Source organism: Panthera leo, chromosome B3 (assembly GCF_018350215.1).
Source record: "Panthera leo isolate Ple1 chromosome B3, P.leo_Ple1_pat1.1, whole genome shotgun sequence".
Taxonomy (NCBI): domain Eukaryota; kingdom Metazoa; phylum Chordata; class Mammalia; order Carnivora; family Felidae; genus Panthera; species Panthera leo.
In genome coordinates this window covers 71,809,349-71,829,223 of record NC_056684.1, presented here as the reverse complement: position 1 = coordinate 71,829,223, position 19,875 = coordinate 71,809,349, and the positions used below count along the sequence as shown (strand labels likewise).

At 39.8% G+C, this 19,875-nt stretch overlaps 1 protein-coding gene and 1 long non-coding RNA gene across 2 annotated transcripts in view; one reads left to right on the top strand and one right to left on the bottom strand.

Annotated features, from left to right (window-relative positions):
• The window catches only part of RPGRIP1 (RPGR interacting protein 1), a 47,760-nt gene that overhangs the window by 11,987 nt on the left and 15,898 nt on the right, over positions 1 to 19,875 (bottom strand). The window contains 2 exon segments of the mRNA XM_042942650.1: positions 2,961 to 3,153; positions 12,333 to 12,430. Coding sequence (XP_042798584.1) covers positions 2,961 to 3,153; positions 12,333 to 12,430 — 291 coding nt within the window.
• On the top strand, positions 5,850 to 12,220 carry LOC122222293. Its single transcript, XR_006203690.1, has 3 exons — positions 5,850 to 5,936; positions 7,913 to 7,994; positions 11,978 to 12,220. It is a non-coding gene; the product is annotated as an uncharacterized LOC122222293 (long non-coding RNA).

Genomic DNA, 19,875 nt, shown 5'->3' with positions numbered 1-19,875 from the left:
AGCCCACAGCTAACATCATATTCAATGGTGAAAAACTGAGAGCTTTCCCTTTAAGACCAGAAACAAGACAAGGATGTCCACTCCCACCACATTTATTCAACACAGTACTGGAAGTCCTAGCCACAGCAATCAGACAAGAAAAAGGAGTAAAAAGCATCCAAATTGATAAGGAAGAAGTAAACCTTTCACTATTTGCAGATGACATGATACATAACTAGAAAACACTAAAGACTCCACCAAAAAACTTACTAGAATTGATAAATGAATTTAGTAAGTCACAGGAAACAAAATCAATGTGCAGAAATCTGTTGCATGTCTATCCATTAATAACGAAGCAAGAGAAAGAGAAATTAAGAAAGCAATCCCATTTACAATTGCACCAAAAATAATAAAATACTTAGGAATAAGTTTAACCAAGGAGATGAAAGACCTATACTCTGAAAACTATAAAACATTGATGAAAATAATTGAAGACCACACAAATAAATGGAAAGAATTGGAAAATATTCCATGTTCATGGACTGGAAGAACAAATATTGTTAAAATGTCCACACTACCCAATGCAATCCACAGATTTAATGCAATACATATCAAAATACCAACAGCACTATTCACAGAAGTAGAACAAACAACCCTAAAATTTGTATGGAACCACAAAGACCCCAAATAGGCATAACGATCTTGAAAAAGAAAAACAAAGCTGGAGGCATCACAATCTCCTAGATGTCAAGATATACTACAAAGCTATAGTAATCAGATGAGTATGGTACTGGCATCAAAACAGACATATAGATCAATGGAACATAATAGAAAACCCAGAAACAAACATAAGATTATATGGTTGATTAATCTTTGACAAAGGAGGCAAGAATATGCAATTGGAAAAAAGACGGTCTCTTCAACAAATGGTGTTGGGAAAACTGGACGGCTACATGCAAAAGAATGAAACTGGACTTTCTTACATCATACTCAAAAACAAATTCAAAATGGATTAAGGACCTAAATGTGAGACCTGAAACTAAGTATCCTAGAAGAGAGCACAGGCAGTAATTTCTCTGACATCGGCCATAGTGACATTTTTCTAGATCGAGTCTCTTAAGGCGAGTGAAATAAAATTAAAAATTAGCTATTGGAAATACATCAAAATAAAAAGTCTCTGCACAGCAAAGGAAATAATCCACAAAACTAAAAGGCAACCTACCGAATGGGAGAAAACATTTGCAAATGACATATCCAGTAGAGGGTTAGTATCTGAAATTTATAAAGAACTGATATAACTCAACACCCAAAAAACAAATAATCTAATTAAAAAATGCGAAGACACGGACAAACATTTCTCCAGAGCAGAGATACAGATTGTCAACAGACTCATGAAAAGATGCTCAAAATCACTCATTATCAATGCGAATGAAAGCCACAGTGAGAGGGCACCTGGGTGGCTCAGTGAGTAAAGTGTCTGGCTTTGGCTCAGGTCATGATCTCACAGTTTGTGAGTTCGAGCCCCACGTCGGGCTCTCTGCTTTCACCGTGGAGCCTGCTTCAGATCCTCTGTCTTTCTCTCTCTGCCCCTCTTCCACTCGAGCACACATGCTCTCTCTCCCTCTCTCTCAAAAATAAACAAACATTAAAAAAAGAACCACAGTGAGATATCACCTCATACCTTTCGGAGTGGCTAAAATAAAAAACACAAGAAACAACAAGTGGTGGCAAGGATGTGGAGAAAAAGGAATCCTTGTGCACTGTTGGTGGGAATGCAAACTGGTGCAGCCACTGTGAATGGATCTAGAGAATATTATGCTAAGCCAAATATGTCAGTCAGAGAAATACAAATACCATGTGATTTCACTTATGTGTGGAATTTAAGAAGCAAAACAAAGGAAAAAACAGAGACAAACCAAAAAATCGGACTCTTAAGTATAAAAAACAAACTGATGGTTACCTGAGGGGAGGTGCGGGGTTGGGGGGGCGGGGATGAGTGAAACAAGTGAAGGGGATTAAGAGTACACCCATCCTGATGAGCACTGAGAGTAATGTATAGAATTGTTGAATCACTGTGCTGTACACCTAAAACTAATATAACACTGTATGTTAACTATACTGGAATTAAAATAGAAAACTTAAGGGGCACCTGGGTGGCTCAGTCAGTTAAGCGTCGGACTTCAGCTTGGGTCATGATCTCAAAGTTCATGGGTTCGAGCCCTGCGTCGGGCTCTGTGCTGACAGCTCAGAGCTTGGAGACTGCTTCAGATTCTGTGTCTCCCTCTCCCTCTCTCTGCCCCTCCCGCTCTTGTGCTCTCTCTCAAAAATAAACATTAAAAAAATTTTAATAGAAAACTTGATTAAAAATACTAATAAAAGGGGTGCCTGGGTGGCTCAGTTGATTAAGCATCTGACTTTGGCTCATGATCTCATGAGGTCATGATCTCATGGTTCATGAGCTTGAGCCCTGCTTCAGATGAGCACAAGCCCCCGCTTCTGGTGAGCCTGAACCCTGCTTCTCTCTCTCTCTCTCTGTGCCTCATGGGATTCTCTCTGTCCTCTCTCTGCCCCTCACTCACTTGTGCCCTCTCTCTCTCTCAAAATAAATATTTAAAAACATAATAAAAAGGGGTACCTGGGTGGCTCAGTTAGTTGAGCATCCAACTCTTGATTTTGGCTCAAGTTATGGTCTCATGGTCCATGAGTTCAAGCCCCGTGTCAGGCTCTGCACTGACAGCACGGAGCCTGCTTGGAATTCTCTCTCTCCTCTATCTGCCCCCCACCCCACCCAACTTCAAAATAAATAAATATTTTAAAAAATTTTTTAAATAACAAAAACCGAAAAAATTAGTAAGCCTATATGCACGTATCACTTTGATAAATGAGAGAAAAGAGAACGGTTGCATGCACCCCATTGGAAGGGCAGAGTAGTTCTGGCCCCTCAGACTCCCCTTCCTGGCCAACCACGGGGGCTGCCTCACCTTTGCTGAAGTGGAAGTGGATCTCTTCTCCTGCCCTCGGTTTCCTCAGGGATACTGGAGTCTCCGTCTCTGACAAGGGGAGGTCGTAGAACTTGTACTCTACATACACCTGTTTTATATTTTCATCACTCATCACTTCGGCCTCTGGGTAGAAGGCCAGGGAGACAATTTCGATGCACATCTTCTCTGACCTCTGACAAGGAAGACATGTATTTCCTGTAGGTTAGTGATGCTCCAAGTGTTCACACTCCAAGTAACACGTTACTCTCTCAGACTCCATCCCAGACATATTCCATCTAACATAGCCTTGAGAATTGCGGTAAAGCTGCTGCCCAGAACTGCCTGTGCCCACCAAATACATGCCCCGGAACAGGCAGTCAGACCAGCCTGACCTCTCACGGTAACGCCAGTACTTTCAGCCCTACTTCAAAGTTGCTGCCACAGTCACCGTCCTCTCCTTTGATTGTCCGTGTGTCCATTTTTGCATTAGGGACACCAGGTACAGGGCTGACATCTCTCTAGTTTCAAGAAATAAGCCGAGGGCAACGTTAAGTCCTCCCTTTCCACGGTGTGGCCGCAAGTCATGTCATGACACTAGTGAGACGTCGACCCGGGATGGCCCGGACCAGCCACAGTTCTCCCTCGTCATCTGTGAGAACTCTCCTGTCTCTAGGTTGCCAGGCCAGTGCCCTCGTGTCCAAAGATCTACCCCCACTCTCATCTTTTCTCTTAGGAAGGAAGTGCAGCTTCTGGGCCTTCCCCAAGGAAGCTCAGAAGGCAATATTTCTTTCCTTGTTCTTTTTTTTTTTAACGTTTATTCATATTTGAGAGACAGAGAGAGACAGAGTGTAAGCAGGAGAGGGGCAGAGAGAGAGAGGGAAAGAGGGGTATTCTCAAGCAGGCTCTGCACTGTCAGCATGGAGCCCCACTCAGGGCTTGAACTCACAAACCATGAGATCATGACCATGAAATCATGATCATGAGCTGAAATCAAGACTCAGACGTCAAGAGCCATCCAAGCCCCCCTAGCATTTTTTTTAAAGGAAAGAGTAAGATAAGATAGAATGGAATGGAATAGAACAGAAAATATGAGAGTGGTACAGGTAAGCCTTGTTTCTTAAAACTTTTGTGTATATGTGATTGGACTGGGCACAAAGTAGAAATGTGTTTCTTACAGTGTCTGTGATTAAAACAGCATAAAAGCCTTTAAGATACAGAACAGATGAACACAAGGGAAGGGAAGCAACAATAATATAAAAACAGGGAGGGTGACAAAACAGAAGAGACTCAAAGATATGGAGAACAAACTGAGGGTTATGGGAGGGGTTGTGGGGGGGGATGGGCTAAATGGGTAAGGGGCATTAAGGAAGCTACTCCTGAAATCATTGTTGCACTATATGCAAACTAACTTGGATGTTAATTTAAAAAATAAATCAAATATGAAAAAAAAGCATAAAAGCCACTTTTATATACCACCATCTAGGGTGGCTCCTGGCAATGTTTCACTTTTATACATTTACATATAATTTTAATTTACACACAGTAAAATACAAAACCTAAAGTGTACTGTTTAAAAAAATTTTTTTAAGTTTATTTATTTTGAGAGAGAGAGAGAGAGAGAGCACAAGTAGGGAAGGGTTAGAGAGAAAGAGACAGAATCCCAAGCAGGCTCTACAACATCAGTGCAGAGCCCGATGTAGGGCCTGAACTCACAAACTTTGAGATCATGACCTAAGCCAAGATCTAGAATCAGATGCTTAACTGACTGTGTCACCCAGATGCCCCAAGTGTACAGTTTTGATACGTATATACAAGTGTGTAATCAACATATTCAAGATACAGAACCATTACCCTAGAAAGTTCTCCCATGCCACTGTTGACATTATTGTTAAGCTGAGAACCCTATGTCCTACAGTTTCAATAAAAATGTAGCAGAACTTGGGGCATCTGGTTGGCTCAGCTAGTTAAATGCCCAACTCTTGATTTCGGCTCAGGTAGTGATCTCACAGTTCATGGGATCGAGCCCAAAATCAGGCTCCATGCTGACAGCATAGAGACTGCTTGGGATTCTCTCTCTCCTTCTCTCTCTGCCCCTCCCCTCCCCATACTCACACTAATGGGCACCCACACTCTCTCCCTCTCTTTCAAAATAAATACTTAAAAAATAAAATTGTATCAATGTTAAACTTCTTTAAAAATAATGAAGCAGAACTTCTCAAAGGTGTGTCTGAGGAATAGGTATTTTATAAATGAATAGTTCTGTGAGAAAATAAATTTTGGAAAATCAAGATTAACAAACTTATCAGCATTCTTTAACTTGACCTATGGCCTTTAATATGCTAAGATGCTTCTGGACACTTTTAGAGGATGATACAAAGATAGTTTTTTCCAAACAGTATTTGACTACACAATTGCTTTTTGTTTTTCCCTGGATACGGTTGGGTTTAATTTTCCAAAGAACACACTTTAGGAAACACTGAGATCTGGAAAAAAAAAAAAAAATAGGTGTTCATAGTCATATAAGTACCCGAATCCCCAGCAACATCTTACCAAAAAAAAGCCTCCCACGCCTAACAAGATGAACATTTTTCCTCATAGTTAAACATGAACAACCACCAGACCAGTGACTTTCAAACTGTAAAACTCAGCCTATCCATATTCATATGTGTGTGTGTAAAAAAAAATCATTGAAATAAAAGTCTCCTGAAACAATTTTTAACCTTAATAAGTGCAATGAAAACTATTATTTTGTATTTTATTCTTTCTCAGTTTTTTGTTTGTTTTTGCTGGGAACCTCTATTTTTATTTCATTGCCTGGGGACGTCAACTTACATTTGGAAAATATCGTGTCACAATTCTGCTCTATGACACAATGGCCATTAGCCACAGGTGGCTACTGAGCACTTGAAACATAGCTACTCTGAATCGGGATGCGTGGTCAGTGTAAAATTCACAGGATTTCGAAGACTTTGTAAGGTGTCTCAATAATGTTTTGCATTAATTTCATATTGAAATGATAGTGCTTTAATTTTTTTTAATGTATGTTTATTTTTGAGAGAGAGAGAGACAGAGCAGGGGAGGGGCAGAGAGAGCAGGGAGACACAGAATCCGAAGCAGGCTCCAGGCTCTGAGCTTTCAGCACAGAGCCCAACATGGGGCTCGAACTCACAACCTGAGATTGTGACCTGAGCCAAAGTCGGACGCCGAACTGACTAAGCCACCTAGGTGCCTGAAATGATAATGCGTTAGATATATTAGGTTAAAGAAAATGTATTCTTTTTTTATTAAATTACTTTAAGTGTTTTATTTATTTATTATTATTATTATAATTTTTTTTTTTGAGAGAGAGTGCACAAGCAGGGAAAGGGCAGAGAGCAAGGAGGACAGAGGATAAGCAGGCTCTGCCCTGAGAGCAGTGAACCCGATGTGGGGCTTGAACTCATGAACCGTGAGAGCATGACCGGAGCCAAAGTCGGACAATCAACCAAGTGAGCCACCCAGGCGCCCCTAAAATATATTATTAATTTTACTTGTTTCTTTTCACACTTTTCATATGGACACTAGAAAATTTTAAGTTACATTTGTATCACATTATAATTCTGGGGATAGCACCTCACAGACTTTAAGCTACCTAAGTTCTAGGACCACACACGTCTGCCTCACCAACCCCTGTAGTCCCAGCATCTAGCATACTCTTAATTTGTTTTGTTACTTCATCATACTACCTGGATCTTAATTTTTCAAAATTACTTTTGATTCCTTCCCTTACAAACACTCTCATTCCATTAAAGTTAGGAACTGAGAAAGCTGAGGAGAAGTGTTGGTAACACTGTGAGAAAAGGTGACCATAGGGTGACAGTGGTATAATTTGGGGGCTGATAATTTAGTGATATCCATCAAAAGTTCAAGTGCACATTCCTTTTAAAACCAGCAGTTTTGCTTCCAGGAATCTATCTCACAAAAACATCTGCCAAATACACAAAGATACATGTGAACAGAGACGTTTGCTGTGACATTAGTTTTTTTCCTCTCTTTTCCCTCTTTTAATTACCTGGTTGTACAAAAATTCAAGTGACAAGGTATGGTCATCAAACATTTGTTCCTTTCAAGGCTCATTTAAAAGTTTGGCTAGAGGAGGGTGCCTGGGTGGCTCGTCAGTTAAACGTCTGACTTCGGCTTGGGTCACGATCTCACAAATTGTGGGTTTGAGCCCTGCATTGGGCTCTGTGCTGACAGCTTGGAGCCTGGAGCCTGCTTCAGATTCTGTGTCTCCCTCTCTCTCTCTGCCCCTCCCCCGTTCTCTCTCTCTCTCTCTCTCTCTCTCTCTCAAAAAATAAATAAACATTAAAAAAATTTGAAGTATGGCTAGAGGAATTTTCTTTCATACCTTCCTTTTCTTTCTCCTCCTCCTCCTCTTCCTTTTCTTTTTTGCCCCCAGTTTTACTGACATATAACCTCTTGATTTCCAGCACTTCAGATAAACCAAACTGTTCTACATCAGGGTCTTTACATTTGCCAGTTCCTCTGCCTGAGATGATTTCCCTCCATCTCTTCCCTTCTCTATCTTCAAATTTCAGTTTAAATGTCCCCTCTTCAGAGGCATGTGGATGGCTCCGTTGGTTAAGAGTCCAACTCTTGATTTCGGATCCCATCATGATCTCACAGATGGTGAGATCGAGCCAGGCATCAAGCTCTGCACTGACAGCAAGTAGGCTACTTGGGATTCTCTCTTTCTCTCTGTCTGCCCCTACCCCTCCCTCCCTCCCTGTCTCAAAATAAATAAATAAACATAAAAAAATTTAAATGTCCCCTTCTCAGAGAAGTCTTTCCTTACACATGCCTAACTCAACCTCTCCCATTACTATTACTCAACTTATTTTCTTCATAGTATTTAGAATCAACAAGTATCTTACTTAGTTGCTCACTGATTTATATATGTTTTCCCTCCAGAGAACGTAAGATTCAAGAGGGAAGAGACCAAGTCTGTCTTATTCACCTTTTTGTGTCCATACAGCCTGCCAAGTACTACGACAGGTACTCCATAATGATTTGTTGAAGGAGTAAACAACCCAAAGGGCTGTTGTGCGGCTTTAGTGAATTAATGAATATCAAGTTTATCAGTGTTGCCCACTGAGGTCTGTCTAAATAAAAGGTCATGTATTATCTTAACTAAAACTGATCAGCAGTTAAGAGAAAAGAACTAGAAAAAGCTGAACATATCAACATAGATGGACTCCCAAAATGTTACTGATGGCACATTTCTGAATACTGTGTAACAAAAAAGAAAAAAAATGCAAAAACCTGTGTGAATGATTCATGGCACCTCCCTGTACCTTTTTTGGCAACTGTTTACAAATCTTTAATTATCTCAAAATAAGTTTAAAGAAAGAAAAATACATAATGTTTAATGTCATTCATAAGAAAGCAAAAAAAGGGGTGCCTCAGTGACTCACTCAGTTAAGCACCCAAATCTTGGTTTCAGCTCAGGTCATGATCTCACAGTTTGTGGGTTTGAGTCCCATGTCGGGCTCTGCGCTGACAGCACAGAGCTTGCTTGGGACTCTCTGCCTCCCTCTCTCTCTGTCCCTCCCCTGCTCATGTGAGTGTGCTCTCTCTCTCTCAAAAGTAAATAAATAAACATTTTTTTAAAAAAGAGTATAACAAAAGAGAATAAACTTTGAGATTCTTGATACACACTATGGCAAATAAAAGACCATAACCTAAAGCCATAGAGCAAATGGAAATAATTGTTCTCCTCTAGTTAGTAGCTACTAAGAAGGAGATGGAAACGTTTTCTATGGTCTACTCATAGTGGAAGATTGATTCCTGGGACCAGGAATGTGGTTTGGGCTGTGATCATTTCCTGGGGATTCTTAGAGAGAAGTTAAGTATAGAGGGCCTTTAGGAACCCTGTGTTGATTAACAGACAGGGCCTCGTGGGAAACAGCCCTGCATACCTCCTATGAACACAGGAACTGTCCTAATCCTGGACTCAAGGAGAGGCAAAGATTCTTTAGTATTGTAACCATTTCACTTTTTAGCAGTATAAGGGAAAGACATCTTGGAAGGGTCTTCTTTGAGTTGTACTCTTCAACCTACTCAATTGACCTGGGATCCAGAAAGGAAATGACACCCCTCTGCTTCAATCCCCTCCCTTTATGGTCTAGTTCTTTTTGTGTGGCGGGGGGGGGCACTACCAGATCACAGAAGCATGACCTTGAGAACTAGAATATTTCAAAGAGGATAGACTATTATCATCATCAATAGCATCATCATTGTCATTTAGTACTTAATTTGTCTTGGGCACTGTATTAAGCCCTTATCACACATTACCTTATTTAAATCTTGCCACATCACTAGAAGGTAAGCATACTTAATATTACCAGATAAGGAAAGCTCAATAGAAGCTAAATAACCCCTCCAAAGTTAGCAGAGCCAGGATCTAGACCACTTTTGCCTGAATCAAATCTTCATGCTCTTAACACTACACTCTCTTGCTTCTTCCATTATCCTGGCTGAATCCAAACAGAAGTGACAGAGCTCCAATATTATCTCTCGTCATTCAACCTCTTTGATCTTTTATGCCCAGCTATTCTGAAATACAATAATGATTTTGTACAGTCAACCCTCAAACAATAGAGGTTTGAATGACGTGGGTCCCCTTATATGTGGATGTTTTTCAATAAATACAGTGCAGTACTATAACCTTACTTTCTCTTATGATTTTTTCTTTTTTTTTAAAACGTTGATTTGTTTTTGAAAGAAAGAGAGCACACAAGAGCACTTGCACAGGCAAGGGGAGGGGCAGAGAGAGAGGGGCACAGAGGATCTGAAGCGGGCTCTGCACTGACAGCACAGTGCCCCATGCATGGCTTGAACTCATGAGCCATGAGATCATGACATGAGCTGAATGCTTAACAGACTGAGCCACCGAAATGCCCCTTCCTTATGATTTTTTTAAGTTTATTTATTTATTTAGAGAGAGAGACTGCAAGTGGGCGAGAGGCAAAGAGAAAGGGGGGGGGGGGGTGGTGGTAGAGAGAATCCCAAGCAGGCTACATACTGGCCAGCCTCGGGGGTTTATCCCACCAACAATAAGATCATGGCCTGAGCCAAAACCTAGAGTCAGATGCTTAACCAACTGAGCCACACAGGTGTCCCCCTTAATGGCATTTTCTTTTCTCTAGCTTACTTTATCATAAGAATACATATGACATACAAAATATGTGTTGATCAACTATTTGTTATGGGTAAGCCTTCTGGCCAACAGTAGGCTGTTAGTAGTTAAGTTTTGGGGAAGTCAAAAGTTGTACGTGGATTCTCAACTGCACAGAGGGTTGGGTCCTTAACCCCCACATCATTCAAAGGTCAACTATATGTGCCTGTGTTATAAATTTAATTTGATGATAACACTAAGTTTTTGCTAAGTAAGCTCAGTTTTCATATTTAGCTTGTCAAATCATTTTTGGGTGCACAAAGATTTTCTAATAAGATCTTATTTAGGAGCCTTTAATTTTGAATAATATTTCATTTTTTATTTTTTTAAGTCTATTTATTTATTTTGAGAGAGAGAGAAGTGGGGAGGGGAAGAGGGAGGGGGTGGAGAGAATCCTGAGCAGGCTCTGCACTGTCAACACAGAGCCTGACACGGGGCTAGAAATCACGAACCATGAGACAATGATCTGAGTTGAAACCAAGAGTCAGATGCTTAACTGACTGAGCCACCCATGCGTCCCTTGAATAATACTTTAAATGTAGTATGTCTGACATGTAGTTCAAAAAACTTGCTGACCAGTTTTTAAGGTTGATCTGAGAGGTGGCTTAATTTAGAAACTTTGACTGGAGATCACCTCTTCTGCTAACCAGCCCTCTGTACTAGACATATTCATCTTCTTCACCTTTATGATCTCTAAGGAGTCACTGTCCAGTTGCAACATTCCCTGGTCTGATCTTACAAGTATTTCTCAAGATATGATTGTGTAATGGTTAAAGATATGGCAGATACAGCTTCAGAAGAAAATACTTAAAATTTTCTTTCTCAACTGTTTAAGTCTACTGATTTTGAGTTGTTTCTCTCCACACCAATATCCTTTAGTTGCCTGCAAACCATGGGTACAAGTTCTGACTCTCAAGGAAGAGTTTTCTGACCTCTACAAAAGCAGCAATGATATCCCTTTCCTGAATTCTTACAAACCTTAGAGGTTTTTTTTAAGTTTATTTATTTATTTAGAGAGAGAGCGTGTGCACACAAGTCAGGGTGGGGCAGAGAGAGAGGGAGAGAGAGAATCCCAAGTGAACCATGAGATCATGACCTGAGCCGAAACCAAGATTCAGACACTTAACCCACTGGGCCACCCAAGTGTCCCACAAACCTTGGAGTTTCTATCACATAATCTAACCACTTGATTTTAGGTCACACTATACTTATATTGTTTCTAATGAAGTTCATAATCCTCAATCAGATTTTAATCTTTCATTCAGTCACTCATTCAACACATATTTATTAAGTGATCACACATGTGTCAGGGAGCATTCCAATGGCTCAAGAGAGTGATTGTTTCCTATCTCACTTATAACCACACAAGATTCTAATACAATAATGGCTGAATATACCCATGAATATTTACTCATATATTTGTGTGTGTATATCCCCAATTAGTCCCACAAGTGATCCGAGGCTGAAATATTCAATAAAGAATTGCAATTACAGGGGTGCCTGGGTGGCTCAGTTGGTTAAGCGTCCAACTTCAGCTCAGGTCATGACCTCATGGTTTGTGAGTTCAAGCCCCATGCCGGGCTCTGTGCTGACAGCTCAGAGCCTGGAGACTGCTTCAGATTCTGTGTCTCCTTCTCGCTCTGCCCCTCCCCCGTTCATGCTCTGTTTCTCTCTCAAAAATAAATAAACATTGAAAAAATTAAAAAAAAATTGCATCTACAAGTTTTAAAACTTGGGTCAAAAACTTCAGAAACGGAATCTCTCTGGGCTTTCCCGCAAAGAACCCTTTCTTCTTTTCTAGCTTCCACCTCCCAAAGTACATCTGCTCTCCTTAGGTGGACTTCGGAAATGGGCATTACTCAGGCTGGAGATGAATCAGCGCACAATGAAGGAGACAGGCAGGGGATCCAGACAAAGGAGAGAAGTATTGAAAAAAAAATCCCCATTTATACCAAATCAAGAAAGTGATCCTTTCAGCAGAGCCTGTCTCAAGAAACTTCCACTCCTTCGCAATGCAAATTTAACTAAACAACTTGATTTTCCCATCAAGTTCATTAAAAATGGGATAATTTCACATATGTGGCCATTAAGCACAATGTCATTGTTTATAAGCTTGGCTCACATTCACACGAGGATGATTACCCCAGCGTACTTACCGCCTTAGGACATTTCTGAGATACTGGTGTCACTATGTCATCACTATCTGTAGTCTGTGCTTCACTGACTTCAGAAGCTTGTTCACAGGATTCTTTATCTGTTACAGAAAAGGCTAGAATTACAGAACTATTTCCAAGCACCCTATCTAAACCCAGTACCTTCATCTTCAATCCCTTATCTGGCCACTAGTTCTGAGTACCTAGATTTTGGCTTCATTTACTGAGAATCAAACCCTCCTTTTCTTTTTTTTTTTTTTTATTATAGGAAATTTATTGTCAAATTGGTTTCCATACAACACCCAGTGCTCATCCCAAAAGATGCCCTCTTCAATGCCCATCACCCACCCTCCCCTCCCTCCCACCCCCCATCAACCCTCAGTTTCTTCTCAGTTTTTAAGAGTCTCTTATGCTTTGGCTCTCTCCCACTCTAACCTCTTTTTTTTTTTTTCCCTTCCCCTCCCCCATGGGTTTCTGTTAAGTTTCTCAGGATCCACATAAGAGTGAAAACATACGGTATCTGTCTTTCTCTGTATGGCTTATTGCACTTAGCATCACACTCTCCAGTTCCATCCACGTTGCTACAAAAGGCCATATTTCATTCTTTCTCATTGCCACATAGTACTCCATTGTGTCTATAAACCACAATTTCTTTATCCATTCATCAGTTGATGGACATTTAGGCTTTTTTCCACAATTTGGCTATTGTTGACAGTGCTGCTATAAACATTGGGGTATAAGTGCCCCTATGCATCAGTACTCCTGTATCCCTTGGGTAAATTCCTAGCAGTGCTACTGCTGGGTCATAGGGTAGGTCTATTTTTAATTTTTTGAGGAACCTCCACACTGTTTTCCAGAGTGGCTACACCAGTTTGCATTCCCACCAACAGTGCAAGGGCAAACCCTCCTTTTCAAAGATTCACTTATTCAGAAGTTTGCCAAATAAGGAGTTCACTTCTAGAAAAAAAAAGAAAAGAAAAAAGAAAAAAAGGGAAAGAAGGGAGAATGGAAGGAAGGAAACTAGAAAGAAAGCTGGTTCTTTTGTAGGGGCTGGAGAAAATGACCAAGCCAAGAAAAAGCAATGCAATTGGGGTGGCAGATTGTATTTCCCAAAAATAGCCTCAGACAATATCTCTCATTCCACATGCTCTCTTGTAATGTGACCTGTCATACATAATATTTTTTACTGAATATTTGAAATTCCCTTTTGTAAGATGCCTTTCATATCTTTGCTAATTTTTCTATTGGGCTGTCTTTTTCTTTCTTTCTTTTTTTAATGTTTATTTATTTTTGAGAAGAAGAGAGAGAGTGCAAGGGGGAGGGGGAGGGGCAGAGGGAGAGGAGGACTGAAGTAGGCTCTGTACTGATAGCAGAGAGCCTGATGTGGGGCTCAAACCCACAAACTGTGAGATCATGACATCAGCTGAAGTCGGATGTTTAATCGACTGAGCCACCCAGGTGCCCCTGTTTATTTGAGAGAGAGAGAGCACAAGTTGGGGAGAGGGCCAGAGGGAGAGGGTCAGAGGAGGGGGAGAGGGGGGGAGCAGAGAGAGAGAGAGAGAGAGAGAGAGAGAGAGAGAGAGAGAATATCTTAAGCAGGCTCCACACTCAGAGCAGAGCTCAATGCAGGATTCGATCTCAAGAACCGTGAGATCACAACCTGAGCCAAAATCAGAGTCTGACACTTAACTGATTGAGCCACTCAGGCACCCCAAGAAAATTCTACTAATGTTGATGAGGTTTTGAAATGATGGGGTTCAGAGCTGACGGCCAAGAAAGAATTCTTGAAGACGTCTTTGGTGCAGAAAGGTGATTTTTATTAAAGCACAGGGACAGGACCAGTGGACAGAAAAAGCTGCGAGCTGTCTTTTTCTAATTGATTTGTAGGGGTTCTGCTTATTTTTTTAATTTGAGCCTTTTGATGGTCGCATGTTTTACAAATATCATTTCCATTCTTGCCCATTTAATCTTTTGCTACACAGAAATTCTTACTTTTAAAGTAGTCAACTTTATCAATATTTTCTTCATGACTACTACATTTTGTTTTTTATTTAAGACATCTTTCCTTATTCTGAATGATGAATAATGCTGCTCTGAGTATTTGTGTACAAGTCTTTGGATGGTCAAATGTTTCCAATTCTCTTGGACAGACCCTTAAGAAGAGAATTGCTGGATTGTAAACTGTATGTTTTATTTTTTAGGAAATAGCCAAATATTTTTCATAGTAGCTGTACTGTTTTCTATTCCCAACAGTAATGCATAAGGTTCCAATTTTTCCACATCTTCACTAACACTTGCTACAGTCAACCTCTAGAATGTATCAATTCTAGCTGGAGTGTACTGGTATCTCATTGTGATATTATTTTGCTTTTTCCTAATGACTAATGCTGTTGAGCATCTTTTGTATGCTTAACTGCCATTCATATATGTTCTTTAGTGAATGTCTAGTCAAATTTATTGACCATTTTAAATTGAGTTGTCTTACTGAGTTGTAAGGATTCCTTACAGATTATGGATGCAAGTCCTTTATCAGAAATGTGATTTGCAACTAAAATTTAAATTTAAAAAAGGAAAAAAAATGTGATTTGCAAATATTTTCTCCTAATCTATAGCTGACCTTTTCATTTTCTTAACACTGTCCTTTGAAGACCATGCATTCTTTATTTTGCCTAAGTCCAATTTATCATTTTTTAAATTTTATGGACCATGCTTCTGATGTCATAGCTAAAGAATCTTTGTCTAATAAGGTCAAATAATTTATCCTATGTTTTCTTTTAGAAATGCTATAGTTTTGGTTCTAATATTTAGATTTATAACGTATTTTGGTTAATTTTTATGGGTGGTGTGAGGTAGTTGTTTAAGGTTTTTCCCCCTCCTCTATGTGGATATCTAATTGTCCTAGCACCAGTTGATGGAAAGATTAGATATCCCCATTGAATTGTCTTGGGACCTTTGTGGAAAAATCAATTCACCATAAAATGAAAGTTTATTTCTGGATTCACAATTCTGTCCCACTGATCTGTAAGTCTATCTTTATGCTAATACCACACTGTCTGAAATACTCTACCTTTATCTTAAGGAAGTTTTGAAATCAGGTAGTACAAAAATTTCAACTTTGTTCTTTCAAAATTGTTTTGGTTTTTCTAAATTCTTTGCATTCATGTATAAATTTTGGGGAGAACTGCCATCTTTTTCAATGTTTTTTTTTTTTTTTTTTTATTTATTTTTGGGACAGAGAGAGACAGAGCATGAACGGGGGAGGGGCAGAGAGAGAGGGAGACACAGAATCGGAAACAGGCTCCAGGCTCCGAGCCATCAGCCCAGAGCCCGACGCGGGGCTCGAACTCACGGACCGCGAGATCGTGACCTGGCTGAAGTCGGACGCTTAACCGACTGCACCACCCAGGCGCCCCATGCCATCTTAACAATTATGAGTGGTCCAATCCATAAACACGATACATTTCTTCATTTATTTTAAATTTCTTTAATTCCTCTCAGGAACTTTTGTAGTTTTCAGTATACAGGTCTTGCATTTCTTTTTTAAAATCTATTCCTAAATATTTTATTCTTTTGGATGATACTGTGAATGGAATTGTTTGCTTGATTTTATTTTAGAGTGTTCATGGATACTATATGGCAATACAATTGATTTTGGTATACTGATTTATAACCTATAATGTTGTTCACTTGCTTTTAGTTTTTAAAAATTTTTTTGTAGATTTTTTATGATTTTCTAAAAAGGAGGTCAAAGATGTCAATTGCCAATAAAGGTAGTACTACTTCTCTATTTCCAATTGTTATGACTTCAATTTCTTTTTCTTGCCTTATTGCAATGATTAAAATCTCCACTATAATGTTCAAACAGAGTGATAAAAGCAGAAATCCTTTCTTTTTTCTCAATCTTCAGGGAAAAACATTCAATCTTTTACCACAAAATAAGATGTTAGTTACAGGTTTTATTATCCCTTGTTACTTTGAAATAATTTCCTTCTACCTAGTTTGGTGAGAGTTCTTATTGAGAATAGGAGTTGGATTTTGTAAAATGCTTTTTTCCCCCCTATCTATTGAGATGATCATAAAGCTTTTATTCCACTAATACAGTGTACTAAATAAATCAATTTTCTGCTATTAAACTAAACTTGCATTCTAGAAATAAATCTCAGTTGAACATGGTGAGCACAACCCTTTTAATATTTTTATATTTTGCTGGATTGGTTTGCTAATATTGCATTTAGGATATTGCATCTGTGTTCATGTTGAATATTGGTCTATAGTTGCCTTTCTTTTAATGTCTTTGGCTTGCTTTGGTATCTGGATAATGCTACTTTATAATCAAATCAGTTAGAAAGTTTCTCTGGATCTACTATTTTCAGAAAGAGATTCTGAAGGATCAGCATTTTTTCTTCCTTAAATATTAGTAGAATTCATCAGTGAGGCTATCTAGAACTGACTTCTTCTTTTAAAAAGTACTTTTTAATGTTTATTTATTTACTTTGAGAGAAAGAGAGTACATGCAAGCAGGGGAAGGGCAGAGAGAGTGGGAGAGAGAGAATTCCAAGTAGGGTCTGTACTGACAGCAGGGCTTGATCCCACGAATTGTGAGATCATGACTTGAGTCAAAATCAAGAGTCAGACACTTAACCGACTGAGCCACCGAGGTGCCCCAGAACTGGATTTTTTATTTGGTAAGATTTTCAATTACTAATTTCCGTCTGTACTTTTTATAGGTCAATTCTGATCTTCTATTTCTTCTTGAGTCAGTTCTGCTAATTTGTATCTTTCTAAGAATTTGTCTTTTCCATCTAAGTTGTATAAAGTTGTTCATAATATTCTTTTATGGTCCTTTTAATTATAGAGTTTGTAGTGATCTTACATTCATTCCTGATTTTGCTAACTCGTGTCTTTGCTTTTTTTTCCCCCTTAATCAGCAGGCCAGTTATTAATTAATTGTCTTTCAACTCAATATAACTGCCTGCTCTGCAATGATGGAGTTGCACCCTGTAAGTATTTCTTCTTTGCCAGATGGCACCATGTTAAGTTTAAGTGAGCACAGAGGATCACTGAAGGAGGAAAAGGTTTCTCTCCCTGGTTTTAGGCAGACTCCTGCAGAAGATAAGGACTCTGCAGACAAGGCTCATGCAACTTAATGCCTGGCTCCAGCAGCTCACATCATTTCCTGTAGAACACATTTCTAGTAGCACATGGCTTCTGCAACACCCAATTCTAGTAGTTTCCAGTGGCCTGTAGTATATGGCACCTCCCTGTGGGCAGTTTTCTTGGTACCCCACCCCACCCCCAAGTAGGTGAAATGCCACTGGCTTGGCAGCTCTCTGTGAATGGTTTACCTGCAATGTTCCAGAGGCCAAATTCACAGATTCTCTGAGGTTTGATGTGCAGCCACAGCCAAATTCTGTTCTATTCAATAAAACATGACTTCACTCCCTCCAGTGAGGTCTGGATTTCAGCCTGAAAGGGTTGTCTATCAGACCTATTTCTTCTTTGGGTACTTTATTTCAGTTCTAGGGATTAGTGGATATTCTTTAAATCTGAAATACCTGTATTATTTAGAGTTCTGTTTACTTCTTACTAGTCAATCCTCACCACCACCCCTAGTTCAATCTCCTGTTATAGTTAATAACTCTTTATATTAAACTTCTGTTCAAATTACTAAGTAGTTTCTGTTGGATCTTTACTATAGTCAGTCTAGATAAAGGCTTATCAAGTTTGCTGATCTATTCAAAGTTGGCTTCATTGATTTTCTCTATTCTTTTTCTGTTTCTATTTCATTGATTTCTACTCTGATCTTCATTATTATTTTCTTTGGGTTTAATATTATTTTCTTTTTCTAGCTTCCTTTTTCTTTTCTTTTCTAGCTTCTTAAAGTAAAAGCTTAGGGTATTGACTTCAGATCTTTTTTTCCCTAATCATAAGCATTTAAAGCTAAAATTTCCTTGTAAGAACTGCTCTAGCTGCATCCCATCAATTGTGATATGTTGTATTTTCATTTTCATTCAGTTCAATAAATTTCCTAATTTTCCTTAGCAGCTCTTCTTTGATGCAAGGGTTACTTAGAAGTATGTTGGTTAATTACCAAATATTTGCTATTGCTTGCATTAATTTTCTATGGCTGCTGTCACAAAACACCAAAAACTTAGTGGCTTAAAAGCAACTTTTGGCCTGGAGCTGGTGAAAACATCCATATTGTCCCAGAGATATGAGACACTGATCCCATTTTCTATAATCCTAAAATGCTTGCAGGACCATTTCTACACATGGCACAGTCCTGTGGACAATGGGAAATCCATACTGGCAAAGGAGTTGATGCTGGAATGGACACAGGTCAACCTCACAAAGATTCAATTCTGCCTTCTATCTCAACTACAAAGAACTCAACCACAATAGGTTGTACACTTTTTGGAACTGGTCTCCAAGGACTAGCCTGGATTGCAGGAGGTCATTCCAGGACTGTAGCCCAAGAGCAGAAAATCCTGTTAATCATCAATGACTTCAGCGACTGAGAGTCTCCTCAGGGGCACTTATCCATGACATAGGGCAACTGGAAGAAGTGGAAGCCAGTGCCCATCTTCTTGGGTAGTTTGCTGAAGAGAACAATGTTACCCAAGGCCACTTTACTCATCACCACATGACCCGGCACCTTGAGAGAGTGCAGACTCTTGGCTGATCAATCCCTCTTCATAGAAATGGAGGGATTCTTATACCTGGACAAGAAGGCATATTTACTGAAATACTTTGAGAATAAAAATCAAGTGCTGTGAGCTTGTGACTTGATGAGGAGCCATGCCACCTTGTTCCATATGAGCTTGTCTCCTGCCATGTGCTGGATCATCTGCACTTGTCTGAAACTGTAGATGGAGAAGGGGGAGGATCCTGTTCTGACTTGTCAAACCACCACATTTCTGTTTCTGTGTTTCCTTTGCAGCCAGTTCATACAGGTACCTGACAGTTGTCCCAGTCAGTACCTCCAAGCTCCAATAAAAGGTCTGTGTCTTCTAGCTGCTGAGGGCATGTGGACACAAACATCTTTGATGGGAAAGACCTTTGGAGACTTGCATCAAAAAAATCTAACCTCGGGGCGCCTGGGTGGCTCAGTCAGTTGAGCGTCCGACTTCGGCTCAGGTCATGATCTCGCGGTCCGTGAGTTCGAGCCCTGTGTCAGGCTCTGTGCTGACAGCTCAGAGCCTGGAGCCTGCTTCAGATTCTGTGTCTCCCTCTCTCTCTGACCCTCCCCTGTTCATGCTCTGTCTCTCTCTGTCTCAAAAATAAATAAACATTAAAAAATTTTTTTTAAAAATCTAACCTCTATCCTTTCCTGGAAAAGTATCTTCCAGGAGGGCAAAGACTGTAAGGGCTGCTACTCCTTCATTCAACTCAGTGTCCAAAAGTTTCTTGTCACCATGTTCTATGTACAGGAGAGCAAGGAGGAAGAAGACAGGGAAAGCCTCAGGTGGGACATTAGGAATGTGCAGAAGTTGGGGTGTGTGGGTGGCTCGGTCAGTTCAGCGTCTGACTCTTGATTATGGCTCAG